The sequence below is a fragment of the Anolis sagrei genome, chromosome Y (assembly GCF_037176765.1).
Source record: "Anolis sagrei isolate rAnoSag1 chromosome Y, rAnoSag1.mat, whole genome shotgun sequence".
NCBI classification, from domain to species: Eukaryota; Metazoa; Chordata; class Lepidosauria; order Squamata; family Dactyloidae; genus Anolis; species Anolis sagrei.
Window position 1 is genome coordinate 40,644,275 of NC_090035.1, and position 21,880 is coordinate 40,666,154.

A 21,880-nucleotide genomic window follows, 5' to 3' on the forward strand; every position below is an offset into this window, starting at 1 on the left:
AGCCCTGCCACTATCCTCCACAAACACCATAATGCCCCCCACCCAAGTGAAGGCTTTCCTATAGGGACAATTTCATCCTGGATTTCCTGTTTTTCCTCCAAATGGACATTCCAGGATTCCTTTCTCTCTATTGCGGTGGAATTTGCATGATCCCGCCCACTGACTATCCCTAAACCATTTTCTAACTTTTCCTATGGCACACAGCAAACAGAGGAATTGATCAGCAACTGAAGTTTGAGGAGTAGTTAAACCTGCCTGCAGAGTACTCTTTTCTTTTCTTTTTTTGTCGTGTCAGGAGCACTTGCTCCTGTTGTGAGAGAATTGGCCGTCTGCAAGGACGTTGCCCAGGGGACGTCTGGATGATTTTTGATGTTTTATCATACTTGTGGGAGGGTTCTCTTGTGTCCCCGCATGAGGAGCTGGAGCTAATAGAGGGAGCTCATCCGCCTCTCCCCAGATTCGAACCTGCAACCTGTTGGTCTTCAGTCCTGCCAGCACAGTGCTTTAACCCACTGCGCCACCGAGGGCTCCTCGCAGAGTACTCTGAACCCCACCAATGACAGATCTGGACCAAACATGGCACACAGTACCCTGGTGACAGCTGAACATATTGAACGAGTTTGGGGGAGGACTAACTCACTCACATGGGAGTTGTAGCTCACTCTGCACCCACAGAGCATTCTGAAGCCCCCAATGGCAGATCTGGAGCACACGTGGCACACAGAACCCTGATGACCAACAGAACATATTGGAGGGGTGGAGATAAATGACCCACCCACATGGGAATTGTAGCTCACCCTTCACCCAGAGCACTCTAAACCTCATCAATGACAGATCTTGACCAAACCTTGCACACAGACCCAACATGCCCTACTGTGAGTACAGGCGGAGTTTGGGGGTGATTGCCCTGGGAATCTGGGAGTTGTAGTTCACCTTTAACCAAAAAACTGTGATCCACATTGACAATGGACTGAGACTAAACTTGGCACAGAGAAGTCCAATGACCAACTGAACATACTTCAGGGCTTTGTGGGAATTGACCTTGATTGCGTGAGTTGTAGTTCACCTGCACCCAGGTTGTAGTTCACCTGCATCCAGAGAGTTGTAGTTCACCTCTCACTCCTGAACTCAGCCGACGTCAGATCAGGACCACACTTGGCACACAGATCCAACAGGCCTGGTTTGGGGAGGATTGACCCACAACTCCGGGAATAGTAGTTCACCCACATATTTATATATTTTCTAATGGGAGCATTTATAAACAGTGAAACTGAAGTCTGGCTTTTTTCTAATAAATAGTGTTACTATTTAACAAAATGATATTACCTAACACCCCAAAACAAACAATGCCTTTTTCAATCAATCCAGGCACCACCAGGTACTCAAACTAGTCTATATCTATAAATTTCCTCCTGGCGTCCTATGAGGAAGCAAAACTCGAAAACCCCTCCACAATACTCCACCAAACTTCCCATGCCCCAAGGGCAACCAACAAGGTACAAACTAATCCAGTCAGAAATCAAAAACACACAACAACAACCACAATAAACGGCAAAACAACTGAGCATGCGCACTACCGCAAACTCCCCGGCGCGCGCACACTCCACACTTTCCTCCCTCCCTTCCGGCAGCGCTCTCCTCTCCTCCTCTTTTCAGACTGAAACACAAAGCGGGGCATCGGGAAAAGGGGCTCCAATGGGGGGCACCAGCAGCAGCAGCCCACTCCCTCCGGACAGAGTGACCACAAGGACCGCCACGCAGCCAGATCCCTCTCGGTAGGCTTCGGGGTGGACCCTCATCAAGCCCCTTTGTCAGGGCAGATGTCTGGAAAGGCCAATGCACTCCTAGGACGGCCCTCCCTCGCCCCTCGCCTCACCACAAACAGGCAACCAAGCCCCGCACGCTTCCACCGCCCACACAAACACACACGCACACGCACCACGCTCCTTCCCCCCGCCCCCTTCCCGCACCGTTAACACCCATCCCAACTCCCCCTCCTCCCTCTAACCCAGCTCACGTCACCACCAAGCCACGCCCCCTTCCACTCTGTCTACACCCATCCCAACTCCCCCTCCTCCCTCTAACCCAGCTCACGTCACCACCAAGCCACGCCCCCTTCTACCCCCGCCCAGCCCCTTCCCACCCTGACAAAACCCAACCCACCTCCCCTGCCACCACCATTTTCACAAAAGGGAACACTTAAGAAATTTCCTACGGACCTCTACGCTAATTCTCAAACCTGGTAAAATACTCTACCATAATTGCCACCATCTACTTACATCTAATCTACCAAACTGCCACAGATGCCTCTCTACATCATTATTTTATGTACATTACAGGTGACACAAGATTCATTTATTTCTCTTTATAAGGAACCTATATTAAAACTAAAGGAACAATTGTGAAAACATGCAATACCACGCAGGCATTCTCCACCACAACTATCACAAACAAACACCAATAAATACTGTTCACACACTAACACAAATACATTGCATTTATTACAAACCTACACTTACTCATTACTTCAAAACACAGACATACCACGTCTAACAGACGTCTAACAGAAATACACAAACTTTTTTGACACTAACACTATAATACAGGGGTTACACAGAAGCTGAAATAAACGCATAAATACCCAATCCTGATGCAGGAATTCCATGCTATTCCGAAAAAACATATCATACATGGACTATCCGGCATCCTGAATCCTACATCACCATGCATGATACATGGCAAATGTTCAAAGTGATATCCTTCCACACTACTACCCCACACATTCACACAACATGATGGATGGCCAACACTTACCAAGCACACACATGTGAAACACTCATATAGAAGTAGATAACCGCTGGGTCGTTCTGTGCTCCCCAGTCCTTACAAAAACACACAGACCACACATACATGTCAAATACTGTAACTCCGTAAAATCCATCAACTACCTTTGTAAATACCTAAATAAATGCAGTGACATGACAGTTTTCCGCATCCAAACAAGTGATCGAAATACACACTTCTATCGATGAAATCACACAGTATCAGGAACGAACACACATAACCAGCAATGAAACTGTGTGTCACATTCCATCATTTCCAAAACATTAACGAAGTCCTCCTGTACTACACCTGCCACTACATCTGCAAAATGGACAATGGCTTTCTCTCACACCAACAATACAACACATAGTCCAGAATCCACCAGCAACAACTCCAGCACCATTTCTCGCGTTATGTCAAAAAGATCCATTTTCACAAACACTGCTCTATTCATAGAATCATAGAATCGCAGAGTTGGAAGACACCTCATGGACCATCCAGTCCAACCCCCTGCCAAGAAACAGGAGTATTACATTCAAATCACAAGTAACTTTGAGTTTCCAAAACTCTTCCAAAACATGTGAACAACATTACTATACCTTTCCCTTCTTTCACAGGACAACCTCCTAAAAAATGCCTCGAAGTAAAACCAACTTAGGCCCCCGTACTCGCAAAGCAAAATCAAACCGACAGGCCATTGCAAAACAAACCAATGAAGAGAAAGCAACAGCTAAACAGCTCTACAGACAACAACTTGCACAAAGGCGTGCCATCGAAGATGCTGAACAACGTGCAGCTAGACTTCAAGAAGCACGTATGAAAGCACAACACAGACGGACAACAGCAACAGATCAACAACGATCACACAACAAACAAAGAAAGCAAAACAAAGAAGAACAACTTCGTATACAACAATACACCAAATACCACCACCTAGCATTCCGGTACAACCCATCAGAGGACTACAGTCTAGCCCACGAAGTCATAATTGGCAATCTAACAACAGTGTGTCCACACTGCAACGCACTCAAATTTCCAGGAGAAACAAAAGGAATGTGTTGTGCCGCTGGAAAAGTCCAACTAACACCACTAGGAGAACCACCAGAGCCACTGAAAACTTTACTAACCGGAGAAACACCCGATTCCAGACATTTCCTATCAAATATCAGGAGATATAACTCATGCTTCCAGATGACGTCATTCAGGGCTGACATTGTCACTGCACCATTTATGCCAACATTCAAAGTGAAAGGACAGATCTATCATACTGCAGGCTCACTGCTTCCAAAACAAAATGAACATCATAAATTCCTCCAAATGTATTTTATCGGTGAAGAAGAAGAGGAACTCAATGCCCGCTGCTCTCTTTCTCCCACCATAAAAAGGTCCATTCTATCACAACTACAACACCTACTTCACGAAAAAAACCCTTTAGTCTCTTTGTTCAAGACAGCACTTGACATGATGCCATCAGACACTCACAAGATCATTATCCACGCTGACAAAACACCTACCGGAGGGCATGTACAAAGATACAATGCACCCACTATCGATGAAGTAGCAATTGTTATTGTCGGAGATCAATTTCAACCAAGAGATATTGTTCTACAACGAAGAAATGAACAATTAACCAAAGTACCAGAAACTCATCGATGCTATGATGCCCTACAGTACCCCATCATCTTTTGGGACGGAGCTGATGGTTATCACTTTAACATCAAGATGAAAAATCCCATCACCGGACAAGACACACAAATGAAATGCAGTGCTATGAACTATTACTCTTACAGAATCATGATTAGACAGAATGAAGACAATCACATTTTACTATGTCGTCAACTTTTCCACCAATATATCGTTGATACGTACGCTAAAATCGAATCAGAACGTTTACAATTCATCCGCTTCAATCAATCCAAGCTACGCTCAGAAGAATATGTACATTTACGAGATGCAGTGGTCAATGATGGCAATACAACCAACATAGGAAAATTAACTATTCTCCCATCATCATACACAGGCAGCCCACGTCATATGCACGAATATGCACAAGATGCAATCGAGTATGTACGTCACTATGGACGTCCAAACCTATTCATCACATTTACATGTAATCCTGCTTGGCAAATTATACAACACCTCCTACTTCCAGATCAGAAAACGGTTGATAGGCATGACATCACAGCCCGTTATTTCGACAGAAACTGAAATCCCTCATGAACTTCATGGTAAAACATGAAGTGTTTGGGAATGTACGCTGCTGGATGTACTCCGTTGAATGGCAAAAGAGAGGATTGCCACACGCACATATACTCCTTTGGCTCCACCTCAAAATCACTTCCAAGGACATAGATAATATCATCAGTGCAGAAATACCCAATCCTCATTTAGATAAGGAATTGCATGCTATTGTGACAAAACATATGATACATGGACCATGCGGCACACTGAATCCAAAATCACCATGTATGAAAGATGGGAAGTGCTCCAAGCGATATCCCCGCACACTACTACCACACACAGTTACAGGAAATGATGGATACCCATTGTACAGAAGAAGATCAGTAGAAGATGGCGGACAGTTAGCAATCATACACATGCGAAACACTCAAATACAAATAGATAATCGCTGGGTCGTTCCATACTCGCCTCTCCTTTCTAAAACATACAGAGCACACATAAATGTCGAATACAGCAACTCTGTGAAATCCATCAAGTACATTTGTAAATATGTAAATAAAGGCAGTGACATGGCAGTATTCGGCATCCAAACAACTGAAAAGAAACTACACAGAGACATCGATGAAATCACACAATATCAGGCAGGACGATACATAAGCAGCAATGAGGCTGTCTGGCGCATTCTATCATTTCCAATACATGAGCGAAGTCCTCCTGTAGTTCACCTGGCTATTCATCTGGAAAATGGACAACGGGTTTATTTCACACCATCGACAATGCAACACATCGTTCACAATCCACCACCAACAACTCTCACAGCATTCTTCACATTATGTCACACAGACCCATTTGCAAAAACACTCCTTTATTCACAAGTCCCAACATACTACACATGGGATACAACCAAAAAAACTTTTCAAAGACGCAAACGCGGAGAACCAGTTAAAGGACAACCAGGCATATTCAAAGACACCACCATAGGAAGGTTGTACACCATCCATCCCAAACAAGATGAATGTTTCTTTCTTCGTATACTATTGGTAAACATACCAGGACCAACATCCTTCCACAACTTGAGAACTGTCCACGGAATAACACATGACACATTTCGAAGTGCCTGTCAAGCTCTCAATTTGTTGGAGAACGACCACCACTGGGAAGACTGCATCACTGAAGCATGCAACACATCACATCCCAAACAAATTCGGTCACTCTTTGTCATCATTTTGACCGCCTGCTCTCCATCATCTCCATCACACTTATGGGAAAAATATAAATCGCACATGGCTGAAGATATTTTCCATCAAACAAATAAGGGACACACCGACATCTCTCAGGAACACACCACACAAATATACAATGAAGTGCTGATCATGATTGAGGATTATTGCTTATAAGTCGCAAACAAACCTCTAAAATTACTGGGAATGCCAACACCAAATCGACAGACACCTCCTACATTCAAGGCACAATTCCATCAAGAACTCCATTACAACATAACAGAACAGTGTACTTATGTACAATCTAATATACCTAAGCTTACGCCAGAACAAAGACAAATTTACGATCAAATAATGGATACTGTTCAGAATGGAAAAGGAGAAATCTTCTTTTTAGATGCACCAGGAGGAACTGGCAAAACATTTCTCATTACACTGATTCTGGCAACAATTAGATCTCAAAAAAACATCGCCTTGGCTCTTGCTTCCTCAGGAATAGCAGCAACGTTACTACCAGATGGAAGAACAGCGCATTCTGCTTTGAAATTACCATTAAATTTACAATACATTGAAACTCCAATGTGCAACATTTCCAAAACATCCAGCATGGGGAAAGTACTACAGACATGCAAACTTATAATTTGGGATGAATGCACAATGGCACACAAGAAATCCCTTGAAGCTCTAGATAGAACACTACAAGATTTACGTGGCACCAAGACACCTTTTGGAAGTACAATAATACTTTTGGCAGGAGATTTTAGACATTACCAGTCATACCACGATCCACACCAGCTGATGAAATCAATGCTTCCCTTAAATACTCCATTTTGTGGCAACATGTTAAAACATTACATTTAACAACCAATATGCGTGTCCAACTCCAGAAAGACCCGTCACCACAATATTCTCCCAGCAATTGCTAGACATAGGAAATGGTCACGTACCACCAGATCAGACCACAGGCCACATTACATTCCCACCGAACTTCTGCACTACTGTGGAATCAAAACAAGAATTAATAGAAAATGTATTTCCAAACATAGAAAACAACTACAAAAACTACGACTGGATAAGTCAACGAGCTATTCTAGCACCAACAAACACAGACGTCTACGCACTGAACCATATCATACAGTCCACGATTCCCAGTGAATCAATAACATACAAATCGATTGACACTGTTGTGGAACCGGATGAGGCTGTTAAATACCCCACAGAATTCTTGAATTCTTTGGATCTCCCAGGCCTACCACCACACATACTACATTTAAAAGTGGGCATCCCTATTATCATGTTGAGAAACATCGATCAACCAAAACTGTGTAATGGCACACGTCTAGCAGTGAAAACATTAATGCACAATGTCATCAAAGCAACAATCCTGACAGGACCTTTCAAAGGAGAAGATGTACTAATCCCACGCATTCCAATGATTCCTACAGATATGCCATTTCAATTCACCAGGCTCCAATTCCCTATTCGACTGGCTTTTGCAATGACAATCAACAAAGCACAAGGACAATCATTACAATTCTGTGGCATAGATCTAGACACCGAATGCTTTTCACATGGACAGTTGTATGTTGCCTGTTCTAGAGTTGGCAAACCACAAAATCTCTACATCAACACGAAAACAGGAACAACCAAAAATATTGTGTATCCACAAGTATTAGTAAATAACAGTTCTTAAATACCACTACTTTGTCAGTACTTTATTTTCCATAACAACACACTACGCCACAGCAACGCGTGGCCGGGTACAGCTAGTACATAATAAAATGGAAGTGTAACGGCCACCCTAAAAACTCCATCCTTTTTAGCCATAAGGATTCTTGCAAACCTGCATCTCTCACCAGTTCTGTGCTGTTGTCTCCTTGCAGGAAGCAGTAATGGCGACTCTTGAGTGTGAAGCCAGGCCAGAGGTTCACATTCCCTGACTGGAGCATGAACGGTGAGCTCCTCGTGAGCAACGCTGAGCGCCAGCGCATTGCTTCTCACTAGATCCGACAAGAGGCCTGGGCTCTTCGCAATGAAACAAATAACCAGGTGAGTGATGCATTCCAGTCTTTCTACCTTGTGTCAGCATCAAATCTATCAACCTCTAAAAGGGAGCGGAGTGAATCTGGGTCAAAAATGTCAAGATGTGTTGAGTAGGATTGAAATATCAGCTCTTTTGTAACTCCCAGGTGGGGCAATAGGGTTGGAATGATCCCAGAAACTCAGCAGAAAGGCAAACAGATGGGATGCCCGGGCAGTGTTCGGCAACTGTTTTTGGAGTATTTCTATTCCTAATATCGTGGGCAATGGGCCAAACCACTGAGCTGCTAAACTTGCTGACTGAAAAACTGGTAGCTCAAATCTGGGGAGCAGGGTGAGTTCCCACTGTTAGCCCAGCTTCTAACACCAAGCAGTTCAAAAACATGTAAATATCAGTAGTTACTCTTTGTGGTATCCGTGGAATGCACACAAGTGGTAGTCTGATGCACATGAGCAGCAACCCTGGAATCTGTATCAAGACAAATCAGTAGCCCCACCCCTCCCCGAGGGCATGATGGAGCCACGTGGTGATACTGCTCAGTTCCCCTTTTCCGCATACGCAGCAGCACCTCGTTGATCTTGCTCCTGATCTGCCCTTGTGTTTACTATGGCCTCTGGCTTTAAGAAAAGTTCTGTCTGCGACAGCACCTTCCCTGAGACTGATGGACATGGTCGTTGCCTTCTCTGCTTGGGGGAGGCCCACCCGGTTCACTCCTGCCAGGCCTGTAAGTCTCTTACTCCCCAGGCCCGCAAGCAGCACCAGACACGACTCAAGGCTCTTCTCTATGAGAGAGCCCTGTTCCCTCAGCCTCTCCAATCCCCCTCTCTCGTTACCCCGCCCTCCATGGATGTACCTCTCACTCCTGGGTCGGTCTTGTCTTGGTCACCGAGCACCTCCAAGCGGCCGCAATCCTGCTCTCCCTCCGGGCCGCTCCGCCCAGTCCCTGGACACGCCGGCGCAGCGGCCCTTGGACATGTCGGGCCCAACGCCGACGGCTCCAGGCCGGGATGCGAGGGTGGCTTGCCCCCCATCCGAAGCGGGAGCAACCCCCCGCCACCAGGATCTCCTGTCCGGCCTCGTTCCCCTGGCTCCATCGGCCTTCCTGGAGGTGGGCCCCCGGATTGGCCCCTCCAGCGTCCTACCCGCGCCACACCTACCCTATGGGCTACAGGCCCTTCCCACAGGGGGCTCCAGCCCAACCTCCCAGGCAACAGCAACAGTGTAGGGTAAGCCTCGCTTTCAGGCTAAGCCTAGGCGCCGGCTTTAGTGCCGACGCCTCCACTGCCTCTCCTTCGATACTGTCCCCTCCCCAGCAGGGGTCCCCTCCACAGCACAGTGATGCCGCAATGTTTTTGTTTCTCAGTTCATCCTTTGAGAAGCAGCAGCTTCTGCCCGAGGTGCATTTTATGTTTGGTTCCCGTCTGGCCGACTCCCTTTCTTCGTGGCAGTCGATTACCACAGATAAGTGGGTCTTGAGCACTGTCCGGAACGGCTACGCCATAGACTTCCATACGCAGCCACACAGGGCTGCTTGCGGACCACCCCTCCGTCGGAGACGCTGTGTGTAGAGGTTCGGACCTTATTGTCAAAAGGGGCAATTGCCCCCTTGCACCCCGACTTGTTTTCTCACTCCTTTTTTTCACTGTATTTTTTGGTTTCCAAAAAGGGTGGCAGCCAGCGACCAATACTTCCACTATATAGACAACTGGCTTCTCTTGTCGTCCTCCCGCCGTGCCCTCCTCCGTGACATCCGCTTTACTCTCTCACTCCTACAGGACCTCGGCCTGGTTGTCAATCACACCAAGCCCAGCCTCCACCCGATGACCCGCATCCAGTTCATTGGAGCGACCATCGACTCTGTGGCGTGGAAAGCCTTCCACCCCGAGGACTGGTTCCGGGCGCTGCGGACGATTCTCCTCCACCTCCAGCACCACCCTTGGGTCCTGGCAAGCCGCATCCAGTCTGTCCTCGGACATATGGCTTCCACCACGACGGTCACCCCACTTGCGCGTCTCCAGATGCGCCCGCTTCAATCTTGGTTCCTCCAGGTGTTCCGCCCTCACCGCGACCACCCTTCACTTTCGCTCGTTCTCCCACCGTTCTCTCCTCCCTCAACTGGTGGCTTCACCGTCAGAATGTCTGCGTCGGTATGCCGTTCCGTCCTCCCGACCCCTCCTGTACGCTCACGATGGATGTCTCCATGATCGGCTGGGGTGCCCACTCAGGTCGCCACTCCGTACATGGCCTTTGGTCACCCTCGGAACGAGTACACCATATCAACTTCCTCGAGATGTTGGCGTTCCTCAAGGCTCTTCGGACTTTCCTCCCGAAAGTCGTCTCTCGCTTCCACTCTACCCAAGATATTGTCCTCCCGGCGTTCTTCCAGAACCCCTCGACTCCCCTTGAATGGGCCTTGCACCTCATCGATGTCCGCCGGTCCCTTCTCTACTATCTCGACCGCATCAAGCCTTTCCAGAAGTCCCCCCGGCTTTTCCTCCAATACAGCCACGACACCAGGGGGTTGCCGGTTTCCCCTCAACGCCTGTCCAAGTGGGTCCTCTCCACCATCCACCTGGCCTACCGTCTGGCCAGTGAGGATCCTCCCCCGGGCATCAAACCTCATTCCACCAGGGTGGTCTCCACTTCGACCACATTTTCCAGGGGCATCCCTCTGGAGAACATCTGCAAGGCTGCCACCTGGTCAACGCCCTTGATGTTCGTCACCCACTACAAGGTCGACCTCCTCTCTGGGCATCAGGCTTCCTTTGGCAGAGCAGTCCTCTCGTCGGCACTCCCATAATGCCCACTGCCTGTTGAGTGGTTTTTGACTCTACCACTTGTGTGCATTCCACGGATACCACGAAGAGTAAACTATGGTTGCTTACTTGTAACTGGGGTTCTCTGAGTGGTCATCCGTGGAATCCACACATCCCCACCCTTCCTCCCCGTACATGGGCCTGCCTTTCTCCTGCTGCTGCGACGGCGGGGAACTGAGCAGTAGCACCACGTGGTTCCATCATGCCCTCGGGGGAGGGGTGGGGCTACTGATTTGTCTTGTTACTTATTCAGATTCCGGGGTTGCTGCACACGTGCATCAGACTACCACTTGTGTGGATTCCACGGATGACCACTCAGAGAACCACAGTTACAGGTAAGCAACCATAGTTTCAATAGATACCAATGCATCAATAGGTACTGCTTCTGCAAGAAGGTAATGGTGCTCCATGCAGCCATGCTAGCCTACGATGTCTATGGACAATGCCAGTTCTTTGGTTTAGAAATGGAGATGAGCACCACCCCCCAGAGACAGACATGACTAAACCTAATGTCAAGGGTAAACCTTTACCTTTACTATTCGGAATGTCTGATTTATGTCACTTTCTGGCATGAAAGCTATCAAGGAAAGAGCAGATTTCCTAAAAGAATAACCAGGAAAATAAGACTGTAAATAGGTCAGCTGCTGTCCTCACCTTTTTGCCTTGTTTTTTTTACACCTGTTCTATTTTGAAATGGTCATATGACTGGTCAAATAAATAAATAAATAAATAAATAAATAAATAATTGTCACTTGCTGGCATGTTTATATTAGTTGTCTGCATGTAGGATAAAACATGTCAAGAGAAGCAAGCTGAACTTTGAGAATATAATATACTTGCTTTTCTAAGTAGGAACTTGTGGCCTTTTTGCATATTATTCTAACTGCTTGCCTGTCTTACCTCTCAGACAAAATGGGATGAGCACAACAACCGCACATGCCTCAATGAAAGGATTGACTGTGTCTGAAGGTGACTGAAGGAAATGTTGGACAAATGCCTGACAAACACTGACATAGAAATCAATGCTTTAACCCAGGTATGAGATCTACCTATACCTTTCAGTACTGCTGTACCTATCCCCCAAGGGGCTATGAACTGAGATTGTGCATTTTGCAATTCGTTCCAGATTATTATTATTTTGTGTCAAAAGCATTGCATAAATAAACAAGTATAAAACTTACAGAATAGAGGAAGCACAAGGGACTAAATAATTTTAGACCAAAAACAACAACTGCATTGTATTTAAACAATACTTCCTCTGTGCATGAAGCAGGCATGGTGGGCAAGCATGCAGATATAGAGTTGCTTGTTCTGCTCTTCAGTCACACAAGATGGAGGATTCTTTTAGGTCAGGAATGGGCAGACCAGGCCTGGGGGCCAGATGCGGCTCCTTGGGTTCATTTCTCAGGCTCTCCTCTCTCATTTTTTTCTCCTTCCCCCCTTCTTTTCCTTCCACCCTTTTGTCCTTCTTTTCTCCCTCCTTCCCTCTCCCCCTTTACCCCTCCTTCCTTTTCTCATTTCTTCCTTCTCTTTCCTCCCTCCCTTCCCTCCCTTCCCTCCCTCCCTTCCTCCATTCTCTTCCACCCTTTCATGCTTCCTTTCCTGTCTTTTGTCTTTCCTTTCTTCTCTTTCCTCCCCCTTCCCTCTTTCTCCCTTTCCCAGTTCCCTTCCACATCTTTCCTTCTCTTTCCTTCCTCCTTCCATTCTTTCCTTCAATCCATCCTTCTCTTCCTCCCTTTTATTTTTCCTTCCTCCTTCCCTTCCTTCCATCCTTTTCTTCCTCCTTTCTTCCATCCTTTTGCCCTTCCTTCCTCCCCTCCCCTTGTCTTCCTTCCTTCTCTTTCCTCCCTCCCTTCCCTTTCTCCATTTCCAATTCCCTTCCACTCTTTCATCCATCCTTCCTTCTCTTTCCTTCCATTCCTTCTGAAGTCAATGGGAACTTTTGGAGGGTCGACTCCAAGGGGAGAGGACCCTTAGTTCCCACCAAAGAGGGAATGCTACTTTGGCGAGCCTTCAGAGAAGCCTGATTCCAGCAATTTTATTAATATTAAAAATTGAAATGAGACTCTTGCCAAAGCGAAGAAGAGGCATTGAGGTTTAATGAACGATTCAGCTGAAGTGGATGCAATGCAGTGATAGCTCACATGCAAGGCATACCAGTACAGAGATCAGAGGCATTTTTATAGGAATTTCCAGGTTTGAAAGTTCCAAAAGTCCCGCCCTCTGCCCTCTGCCCAGCTTGCAGGTGATTGGCTGATGGGATTCCAGCTGGGAGGAGATGCAGCCGCCCTCCCTGCATCAGAGCTCCTCCGCTGCACAGGAGCCAATGGGAGAGCTTTCCCTGCTTCAGCGCCTTGACAAATCAGGAGGAGGGAGGCGGGATGAAAACAGAAACAATGAACCGGCAAATGAGTCAATGGGTGCGATGCCCAGGCTATTGTCCTTCAGTGGGTTTGCGATGATCCTTGATTACTTTCATCCTGGCCTTCCTGCCACAATCAGATAAGGCACAAAAGGGGAGACTGGGGAAATGTCCGATTTTGAATGAAGTAAACAAAATTGGGAAGGCGGCTCCTGAGGGGCGTCTCGCACCTATTGTGAAATGGCCAAAAGTCTGCAGAAGGAGATCCCAGCCTGATGGCCTCAATCCTGGAGCCACATAGGGATTCCAGGTCTTATTGTCCTCGCCAGAGTTCTGGGATATGAGTTTCTTTTGTTGTCCCTGATTTCCCTTTCAACAGCTGGCCGCTTCCTGGATTGATTTACCCAAGGGGAGGGGGAAGGAGTGATAGGTTTGTGTATCAGGGCAAGAATAAGGAAAATACGTGGGGGAATACAGAAATCCACAGAAATTCATATCAAATATCTCCTTTCCCATCCCACCCTGCCAAAGAAATTTAATAAAGAAATTATTTTCAAGCAATATGAGTCCATAGTTCATTCTGAGGGAAGTTCATGAGTGAAAAAGATGTCCTTGTGAGTCCAAAACATTAGGCAGAGCTCTTAAAGCCCAAATGGAAAGTCTGTTGATTTCCCACTGAGCCATTGGGTGGAATTCTGCCATGCTGGGATTGAAGGGGTGATTTGAATGCAATATTCCTGCTTCTTGGCAGGGGGTTGGACTGGATGGCCCATGAGGTCTCTTCCAACTCTTTGATTCTATGATTCTATGAAGCTGGTCCTTGGGAAACTACAACTCTCATGAAGGGCAGAAGTCCCAAGATCCAGCCGTTCCCCAAAAGCCTCGTGGGGTCCTTGTCGTTGTTAGTGCCTTGGCAATGTGACCAAAACTTAACCCCTACTGTGCAGTCTGGTGCCCTTGCCCTTTGCAGAACTATAAGTCACTATCCCTTATTTTGGGGGGGGGGGGGGTGCTCGACTTCACTTCCTTCCATCTATCCTTCTCTTCCTCCCTACCTTTTATTTTCCTCCTTCCCTGTCTTCCTTCCTTTTCTCTTTTTTGTCTTTCCTCCCCTTCCCTCTGTCTTTCCTTCCTTCTCTCTGTCCTTCCTCCTTACCTCCCTTTCTTTCTTCCCTCCCTCTTTCTACTTCCAACCTTCAATCACTGGGCAGCCAGTCTTCCTAGAAGGGAATGCTAGCATGCGGCCCGCAAGTGAGAAAGTTTGCCCAGGTCTATTCTTGGTCGTGCCATTTTGCCAGGTTGTCTTTTGATCTGCCCACTCCACTTCTGAGTCTGTTCAGAGACTTCCAGGTTGCCCATTCTTGGTTTGCCCCTGGAGGAAGACCCTCATGGGGGGCCATCCAATTGGGATTTCCTGGTTTATCTGCCCAGAGGGATACTCTTGCTGTTGCTGGAGGAATATTAAGAGACATGGTGGTTCTCATGAAACTTTCCCTTGATTTACATCTACTGGGAGGAGGCTGACAACCATATAGTGGATGATTTTCACAGCATTCAACCTTATTTCTCTCGCGGTTAGCAGGAACTTCCAGATGTAGCACTGTAAAAAGAGAAACATCTTATTAAATAAATGCAATGAGGCTACGTCAACCAAATTCCAGTGCCCTTAATATGGGAATACTGTCATGACATTAACAAGATGATACAAGCATAAAGGGGGGAAAGGTAGGCAAAAAGATGGTATTGTAGTCAAGTGGTTTGGAAGGGACTACTCAATATTGAATTGGGCTCATTAGGCCACATCCCTGATGACCTCATGAGCCCAATGGAAATGGAAACAGACTCACCACTTGAGGATCTCTTTGAAGCTTCACATTTGTGTAGAGGCAGTCCCCAAGTTACAAACATCTAACTTACAACTGACTCATAGTTAAGAACAGGGGTGAGGCAACAGGAAATGAGAAAATTCTATCCTTAGGAAGGGAAAATCACTCCTGAAAGAGTTATTATCATGGGGGGAAGGGGTCTCCTGAGGCTTTATCATCAATTCTTGTTTCCACAACAAGCCATTTTTTTCAAAATGCTTACAGATGACATCCAACTCCAAAACTCCAGATGAAATCTTCCTGAAACAAGCTGCAAAAAAAAAAAAATCCCAGAAAAAGCCACACTTATTGCCCATCACATTGTCCTATAAATTCGTTTAGATCATAGAATCATAGAGTTGGAAGAGACCTCACGAGCCATCCAGTCCAACCCCCTGCCAAGAAGCAGGAAAAGTGCATTTGAAGCATCCCCAACAGATGGCCACCCAACCTCTGTTTAAAAGCTTCCAAAGAAGGAGCTTCTACCACACTCCAGGGCAGAGAGTTCCACTACTGAACAGCTCTCACAGGAAGTTCTTCCTAATGTTCAGATGGAATCTCCTTTAGATAATGTTTAGTATAAACATTAAAATCACGTAATCCAAAATCTTAATCTGAAGCCATTCCAGTTGTCAATTGCACATATTCCCTATTAATTTCTCACTTGCGATTGTTTCACCCCTAGTCTTAACTATGAGTCATTTGTAAATTGGATGTTTGTAACTCAGGACTGCCTATATTCTACCACTCAAAACTACTTAATCATAGAATAAGCCATGGTTTAAAAGCCCACTTCAAATTACTTAAGGTTGCTTTTGGTCTATACCTCACAGCAAACCATGATTTGTCAATTCAGACAACATCCAATAGAAATCAACATTATTCACATTATTAATAAATTCTGTTCTCCTGAGTGAATGTCACATACAGTTGCACCGTGTGAGTAGTGACTGCAATCCAGAGGTGGAAAACATGGATGACATAAAACAGGGATGTGTACATGTTGGATTCAAGGCAACACTGGCCCTCAGGGGACTTTGGAAGGTTGTTTTTCCACAAAAGAAATCTGCTTCCAAATGCGGCATATCTGTGTGGACACAGATGCAATTTTGCCATATTTATAGCCCATTTTACGTCCAAGATGGGCCATTTGTCCAACTCAAAGGTGAGTATGAAAGGAGAGATGCATCTTATATTAACACTTCCCTTCCTCAGATGAAGGAGAAGGCGGAGCGTGCCCTGCAAGCAAAGAACCTGCCTCTGGACATAGTTATTGAAAACCTGACTCTTCGGGAGAGTTGCCGAGACATTGATGTGGTGAAGGACCCCATTGAAGATGAATTGCACAAAGAGGTAGAGGTGATAGATGCCACCAGGAGAGACCTTCAGCAGAAAATGAGCGAAGCCTTTGAGCAACTCTGGTGAGCTAAAGGACCTGGAAAGGCCACAGCATCTTGGCTTTGTGTCTACTTTGGGGTCTAGGGATTCAAAAAGGATTTGGCAAAATGTGACTATTCCAGATGATGTTGACTGCACGTATCCCTCATCCCTGCTGTCTAGAGCTAATGGATAATATAGTCCAGCTACATCTGCACATTGCTCCTTTCTTAAAGAACTTCACAATTCCCTTGTTCTTCATCACACAAATAGTTTGACCATGTAGCTCATTTCCTTCTATCTGTGACCCTACATTCTTCAACAGTCAAAAGTCCTAAATATTTATGGAGTGAATTTCAGATCCCCAAAGCATTTGGGTATTGTGTCTTCTCTCAATACCTTACCAGGGCAGTGTATACAACTGATGCAAAACAATTGCACACTGCATATGAGAACAGCTTCAAAAAGTCAAATGTTATTTATTTATTTATTTATTTACAGCATTTATATTCTGCCCTTCTCACCCCGAAGGAGACTCACGGCAGATCACAGAACACGTACACAGCAAACATCCAATACTGTTAACCCAGTAGTTCCCAACCTTTTTTTGGCCAGAGACCACTTTGACCCGGGACCGCTTTGACCAGGGACCACTTTGACCAGGGACCACTTTGATCAGGGGCCACTTTCCAACATTAGTACCAAAAGGGTAACGAATCAGTTTTTGGTCAACTTTAGATTCGGTTTTGTAATTTGGGGTGTTGATTCAGAAAATTACATTGGATAGACCATATCAGCTCTAGTTTCTGATACAGAACATGTGCCATCCAGTAGTCACCATCAAACTGGTCAAAGTAGTCCCTGGTCATAGTTGTCCCTGGTCAAAGAAAGGGTTGGAAACGACTGCTCTATAGTATCAAAAGTGTAACCGACCCAAAGTTATCCAACTTTTTCTGGATTCTTGTGTATTCTTCAGTGCGGTTTGTGGAATTGTGCCCGTCCATTTGTCGCTGGACTGCACCTCCCATCCTCCCTCGCTTCCAGCTTAGGCAATGTTGAGGAATATTGAGCATTCATTGAAGGCTAACAACTTGGGGGGTGGGGTCCCAGTTTCCAGTTTTCTCCTTTAATACTTGCCCATTTTCCCTCACTGCTACCATTTTTCAATTCCAGCTTACTGCAAGAGGCCCGTCAACAGTTGAACATGGACCATCGGGGCAAAATGGAAGCCCTGGAGATTGACCGGACCTGTGTCCCCCTCAACATCCATTCTCCCAACATCTCATACAAAGTCAATCCCAGCCGAGTGCCAAATGAGTAAGCTTTTGCCTCATGGATAAATCATCAAAGAGACTTGATTGTCCTTCTCTCCTCCAAAGAGGTTGTTTTGGTAGATGAGCTGGAATGGCTGTTCTTGGAATAATGTTTTGGAAAGCCACAAGGCCCATGTTTACTGATTTAGTTGGCAAACAGCTTTGTTTTTTTTAATCCAATTTAATATTGTTGAAGCCTGGTAACCATGGGAATTAATAACATCCCTTTGATGTCAGTTGGATTGTGCAGAAAATCATAGATCAGCGTTTTTCCACTTGGGAATTGGGCCCCATGGGGGGGGGGGGGTCATAAAGTGGTTTCAGAGGGGTTGCCAAAGGCCATCAGAAAACATATTTCTGACTAACCATCCCCTGCCACACATTGTTGTGGCCCAGTCTGGTGGTCTGGAAAGTAAAGTAATTAGAATGTGTTGGTTTCTAATATATGTAATTTCTCTATGCTTGTGGTAAACAGTATTTCTTGCTGTTTCTTTGTCAGTCTTGTTGTGGAGATTGTCTGGTTGCCCACTCTGGAACATGCAACATATAATTGTCCTTCTTTAGTGTCCCTTTCAAATCTATGATACTATATCTGTGTCTGTGAATCATATATATCTATCTATATTTATGGCTGGATGGCTCTTTGTCAGGAGGGCTTTGATTAAGTTTTTTTGCCCTGGTGAAGGAGCTGTACTGGAGGACCTTAAGTATTTTTTGTTAGTCATCAGGGTTCTGTGTGGGAAGTTTGCCCCAATTCTGTTCCAGTAACTACAACTCCCAAATGTCAAGGTCTATTTTCCCCCAAACTCCATCTGTGTTCATATTTGGGCATATGGAATATTTGTGGCAAATTTGGTCCAGATGCATCATTGTTTGAGTCCAGAGTGCTCTCTGGATGTAGGAGAACTACAACACCAAATCTGAAGGTCAATGCCCACCAAACCCTTAGAGTATTTTCTGTTGGTCATGGGAGTCCTATGTGCCAAATTTGGTTCAATTCCATCATTGGTGGAGTTCAGAATTCTCTTTGATTGTAGGTGAACTATAAATCCCAGCAACTACAACTCCCAAATGTCAAAATCACTTTTTTTGTGATGGTCACTAAAAAGCAGATCCATGAGTTGGGATAGTAGGTGTCTTGTGGCCAAATTTAGGGTCAATTCGTCCAGTGGTTTTTGAGTTATGTTAATCCCACAAATGAACATTATAATTTTATTTATATAGACTAGCCGTCCTTTACCACATGTTGCTGTGGCCCACTGTGGTGGTCATGGAGGTTCTGTGTGGGAGGTTTGGCCCAATTTTATCGTTGGTCAGGTTCAGAATGCTCTATGATTGTAGGTGAACTACAAATCCCAGCAACTACAACTCCCAAATGTCAAGATTCTATTTTCCCCAAACTCCACCAGTGTTCACATTTGGGCATATTGAGTATTCGTGTAGAGTTTGGTTCAGATCCATCATTGTTTGAGTCCACAGTGGAGGTAGGTGAACTACCTCCAAAAACCAAAGGACACTGCCCACCAAACCCTTCCAGTATTTTCTGTTGGTCATGGGAGAACTGTGTGCCAAGTCTGGACTAATTCTATTGTTAGTGGTGTTCAGAATGCTCTTTGATTGTAGGTGAACTGTAAATCCCAGCAACTACAACTCCCAAATGACAAAATCTATTTTTTGAGTGAAGGACAAACATTGGGTTGTTAGGTGTCTTGTGTCCAAATTTGGTGTCAATTTGTCCAGTGGTTTTTGAGTTCTGTTAATCCCACAAACGATCATTACATTTTTATTTATATGGATGGTCTTTGGCATAGAAGGCTGAAGATCTCTCCACCTATCCTTCTCTTCCATCCAGTCATAAGAGTTCTGTGTTCCAAGTTTGGTTCATTTCCATCATTGGTGGAGTTCAGAATGTTCTTTGATTGTAGGTGAACTATAAATCCCAGCAACTACAGCTCCCAAATGACAAAACCACCCCACCCCCCCAACTCCACAAGTATTCAGATTTGGGCGTATCAGTATTTGTGCCAAATTTGGTGTAGTGAATGAAAATACACCCAGCATATCAGATATTTATCTTACTATTCATAACAGTAGCAAACTACAATTATGAAACACCCCTCGTGACCCCCTCCCAGGGGTCCCGTCCCGCAGGTCGAGAAACACTGCTCTAGGCATCCGACAGAAATCTGGAAGAATCTGTTGAATTGTTAATGCTCTGAACCCCCTTAGTATGTTCATGGGTGGCTTGTAGAATGGTTCCTAGGTGAGCTGTAATTCTCTGAAATGACTGCTCTTGTGTGTATGTATATGTGTGTGTATTGTTATATGTATAAATACATATATACAAACACATGCATGCACACACACGCACACGCACACACACACACACACACACACACTCATGCATACAGGTTGAGTTTCCATTATCCGAAATGCTTTGGACCTGAAGCTTTTTGGATTTTTCTCTGATTTTGGAATATTTATCTTTGCATATTCCGTCCATAATGCGATACCACGGTGATGGGACCCAAGTCTAAACGCAAAATTCATTTATGTTTCAAACAACTTCTATGCATATCTTGAAGGCAGCTTTGTGCACAATATTTTAAATATTTTTGTGCATGAAACAAAGTATGTGTACATGGAGCCATCAGAAAGCAAAGATGTCGCTATCTCAGCCACCACTGGGACAATTTTTGAATATCTAGGAATTCTACCTGTTCAACCTGTATATGTGTGTAAATAAATCGTACATCACAGAAATACAGCATGTCTCCAGTGACCTGATTCTAAGGCCGTTCCCAAACTTTGGTCTCCCAGATGTCCATAATTTCCGACTGTTATCAAAGTTGATTGGGAATTCTGGGAGTTGAAGTCCAAACACCTGGAGGGCTAAAGTTTGGGGAGCACTGTTTTGAGGAAAGTGGTTGGATCTCTTTAAAATTCTCATAATATGAAAGTGGGGAGAAAGCATGCATATTACCCAGCATTGGAGCTTGTATAGATGAACCATTAAAACTGAGACTGAAAGCAATCTGGATCCTAAACAACCAGACCAGCGGATTGCTTTTGCCATTGTAGATCACTGAGCCCAGAGAGTGGGACCAGTACAGCCATTACAACAAGGAGCGAGGAGAGGCGGAAGCAAGGGCGTCTTATGAATTGCGGGAAGCCATAGCACTGACCATTGCCCAGATAAACGACTTTGGTTCCTGCTGGCTTATTGGAAGGCATTTAGTTACTGTATATTCTCGAGCATAAGTCAATCAAATGTAAGCTGGCACCTAATTTTACCGCAAAAAACTGGGAAAACGTTTTGATTCGAGTATAAGCTGAGAGTAGGAAATGCAGCAGTTACTGGTAAATTTCAAAATAAAAATAGACACCAATAACATTACATTAATTGAGGTATTCATAGGTTCAATGTTTTTGAATATTTACATAAAACTGTAATTGAAGATAAGACTCCAACTCTGATTAAACTATTATTCTAACCTTCAATGTAAATATGCTTACTTATCCTTCCAATAATAATAATGGGTTAAAATAAGGTAAATGTAATAATAACAATAATATCTATATCTATTTATATCTATCTATATCTATATCTATATCTATATCTATATCTATATCTATATCTATCTATCTATCTATCTATCTATCTATGTATATATTAAAAGTCAAAACTTGTATGCAGAGGACAAAAGTGTGGCGGGAGGAGTATGTGCCAGCGTTCTGATTGGCTGCTGCTGTGGTGCTATTTGCATATGGTCTCTGATTGGCCAGCTTCAAAAGGAGCCCCTGGTGGAGAAAATAGTTTATGACAGAAACGGGGACATGAGAAGGAAATTTGCATATGGTCTCTGATTGGCCAGCCTCAAT

The 21,880-nt window shown here is 45.0% G+C and overlaps 1 protein-coding gene and 1 long non-coding RNA gene across 2 annotated transcripts; both read left to right on the forward strand.

Annotated features, from left to right (window-relative positions):
- The first annotated feature begins 1,449 nt into the window (after positions 1 to 1,449).
- On the forward strand, positions 1,450 to 12,111 carry LOC137095470 (uncharacterized). The gene is made up of 3 exons (XR_010908853.1): positions 1,450 to 1,775; positions 8,108 to 8,273; positions 11,989 to 12,111. It is a non-coding gene; the product is annotated as an uncharacterized lncRNA (long non-coding RNA).
- Positions 12,112 to 16,449: 4,338 nt separating this feature from the next.
- On the forward strand, positions 16,450 to 21,514 carry LOC137095601 (tektin-2-like). The gene is made up of 3 exons (XM_067462374.1): positions 16,450 to 16,473; positions 16,524 to 16,729; positions 17,859 to 21,514. Exons 1-3 carry the CDS (start codon positions 16,450 to 16,452, stop codon positions 18,004 to 18,006), a joined length of 378 nt encoding a protein of 125 aa, XP_067318475.1. The 3' UTR covers positions 18,007 to 21,514.
- The last annotated feature ends 366 nt before the right edge of the window (positions 21,515 to 21,880 follow it).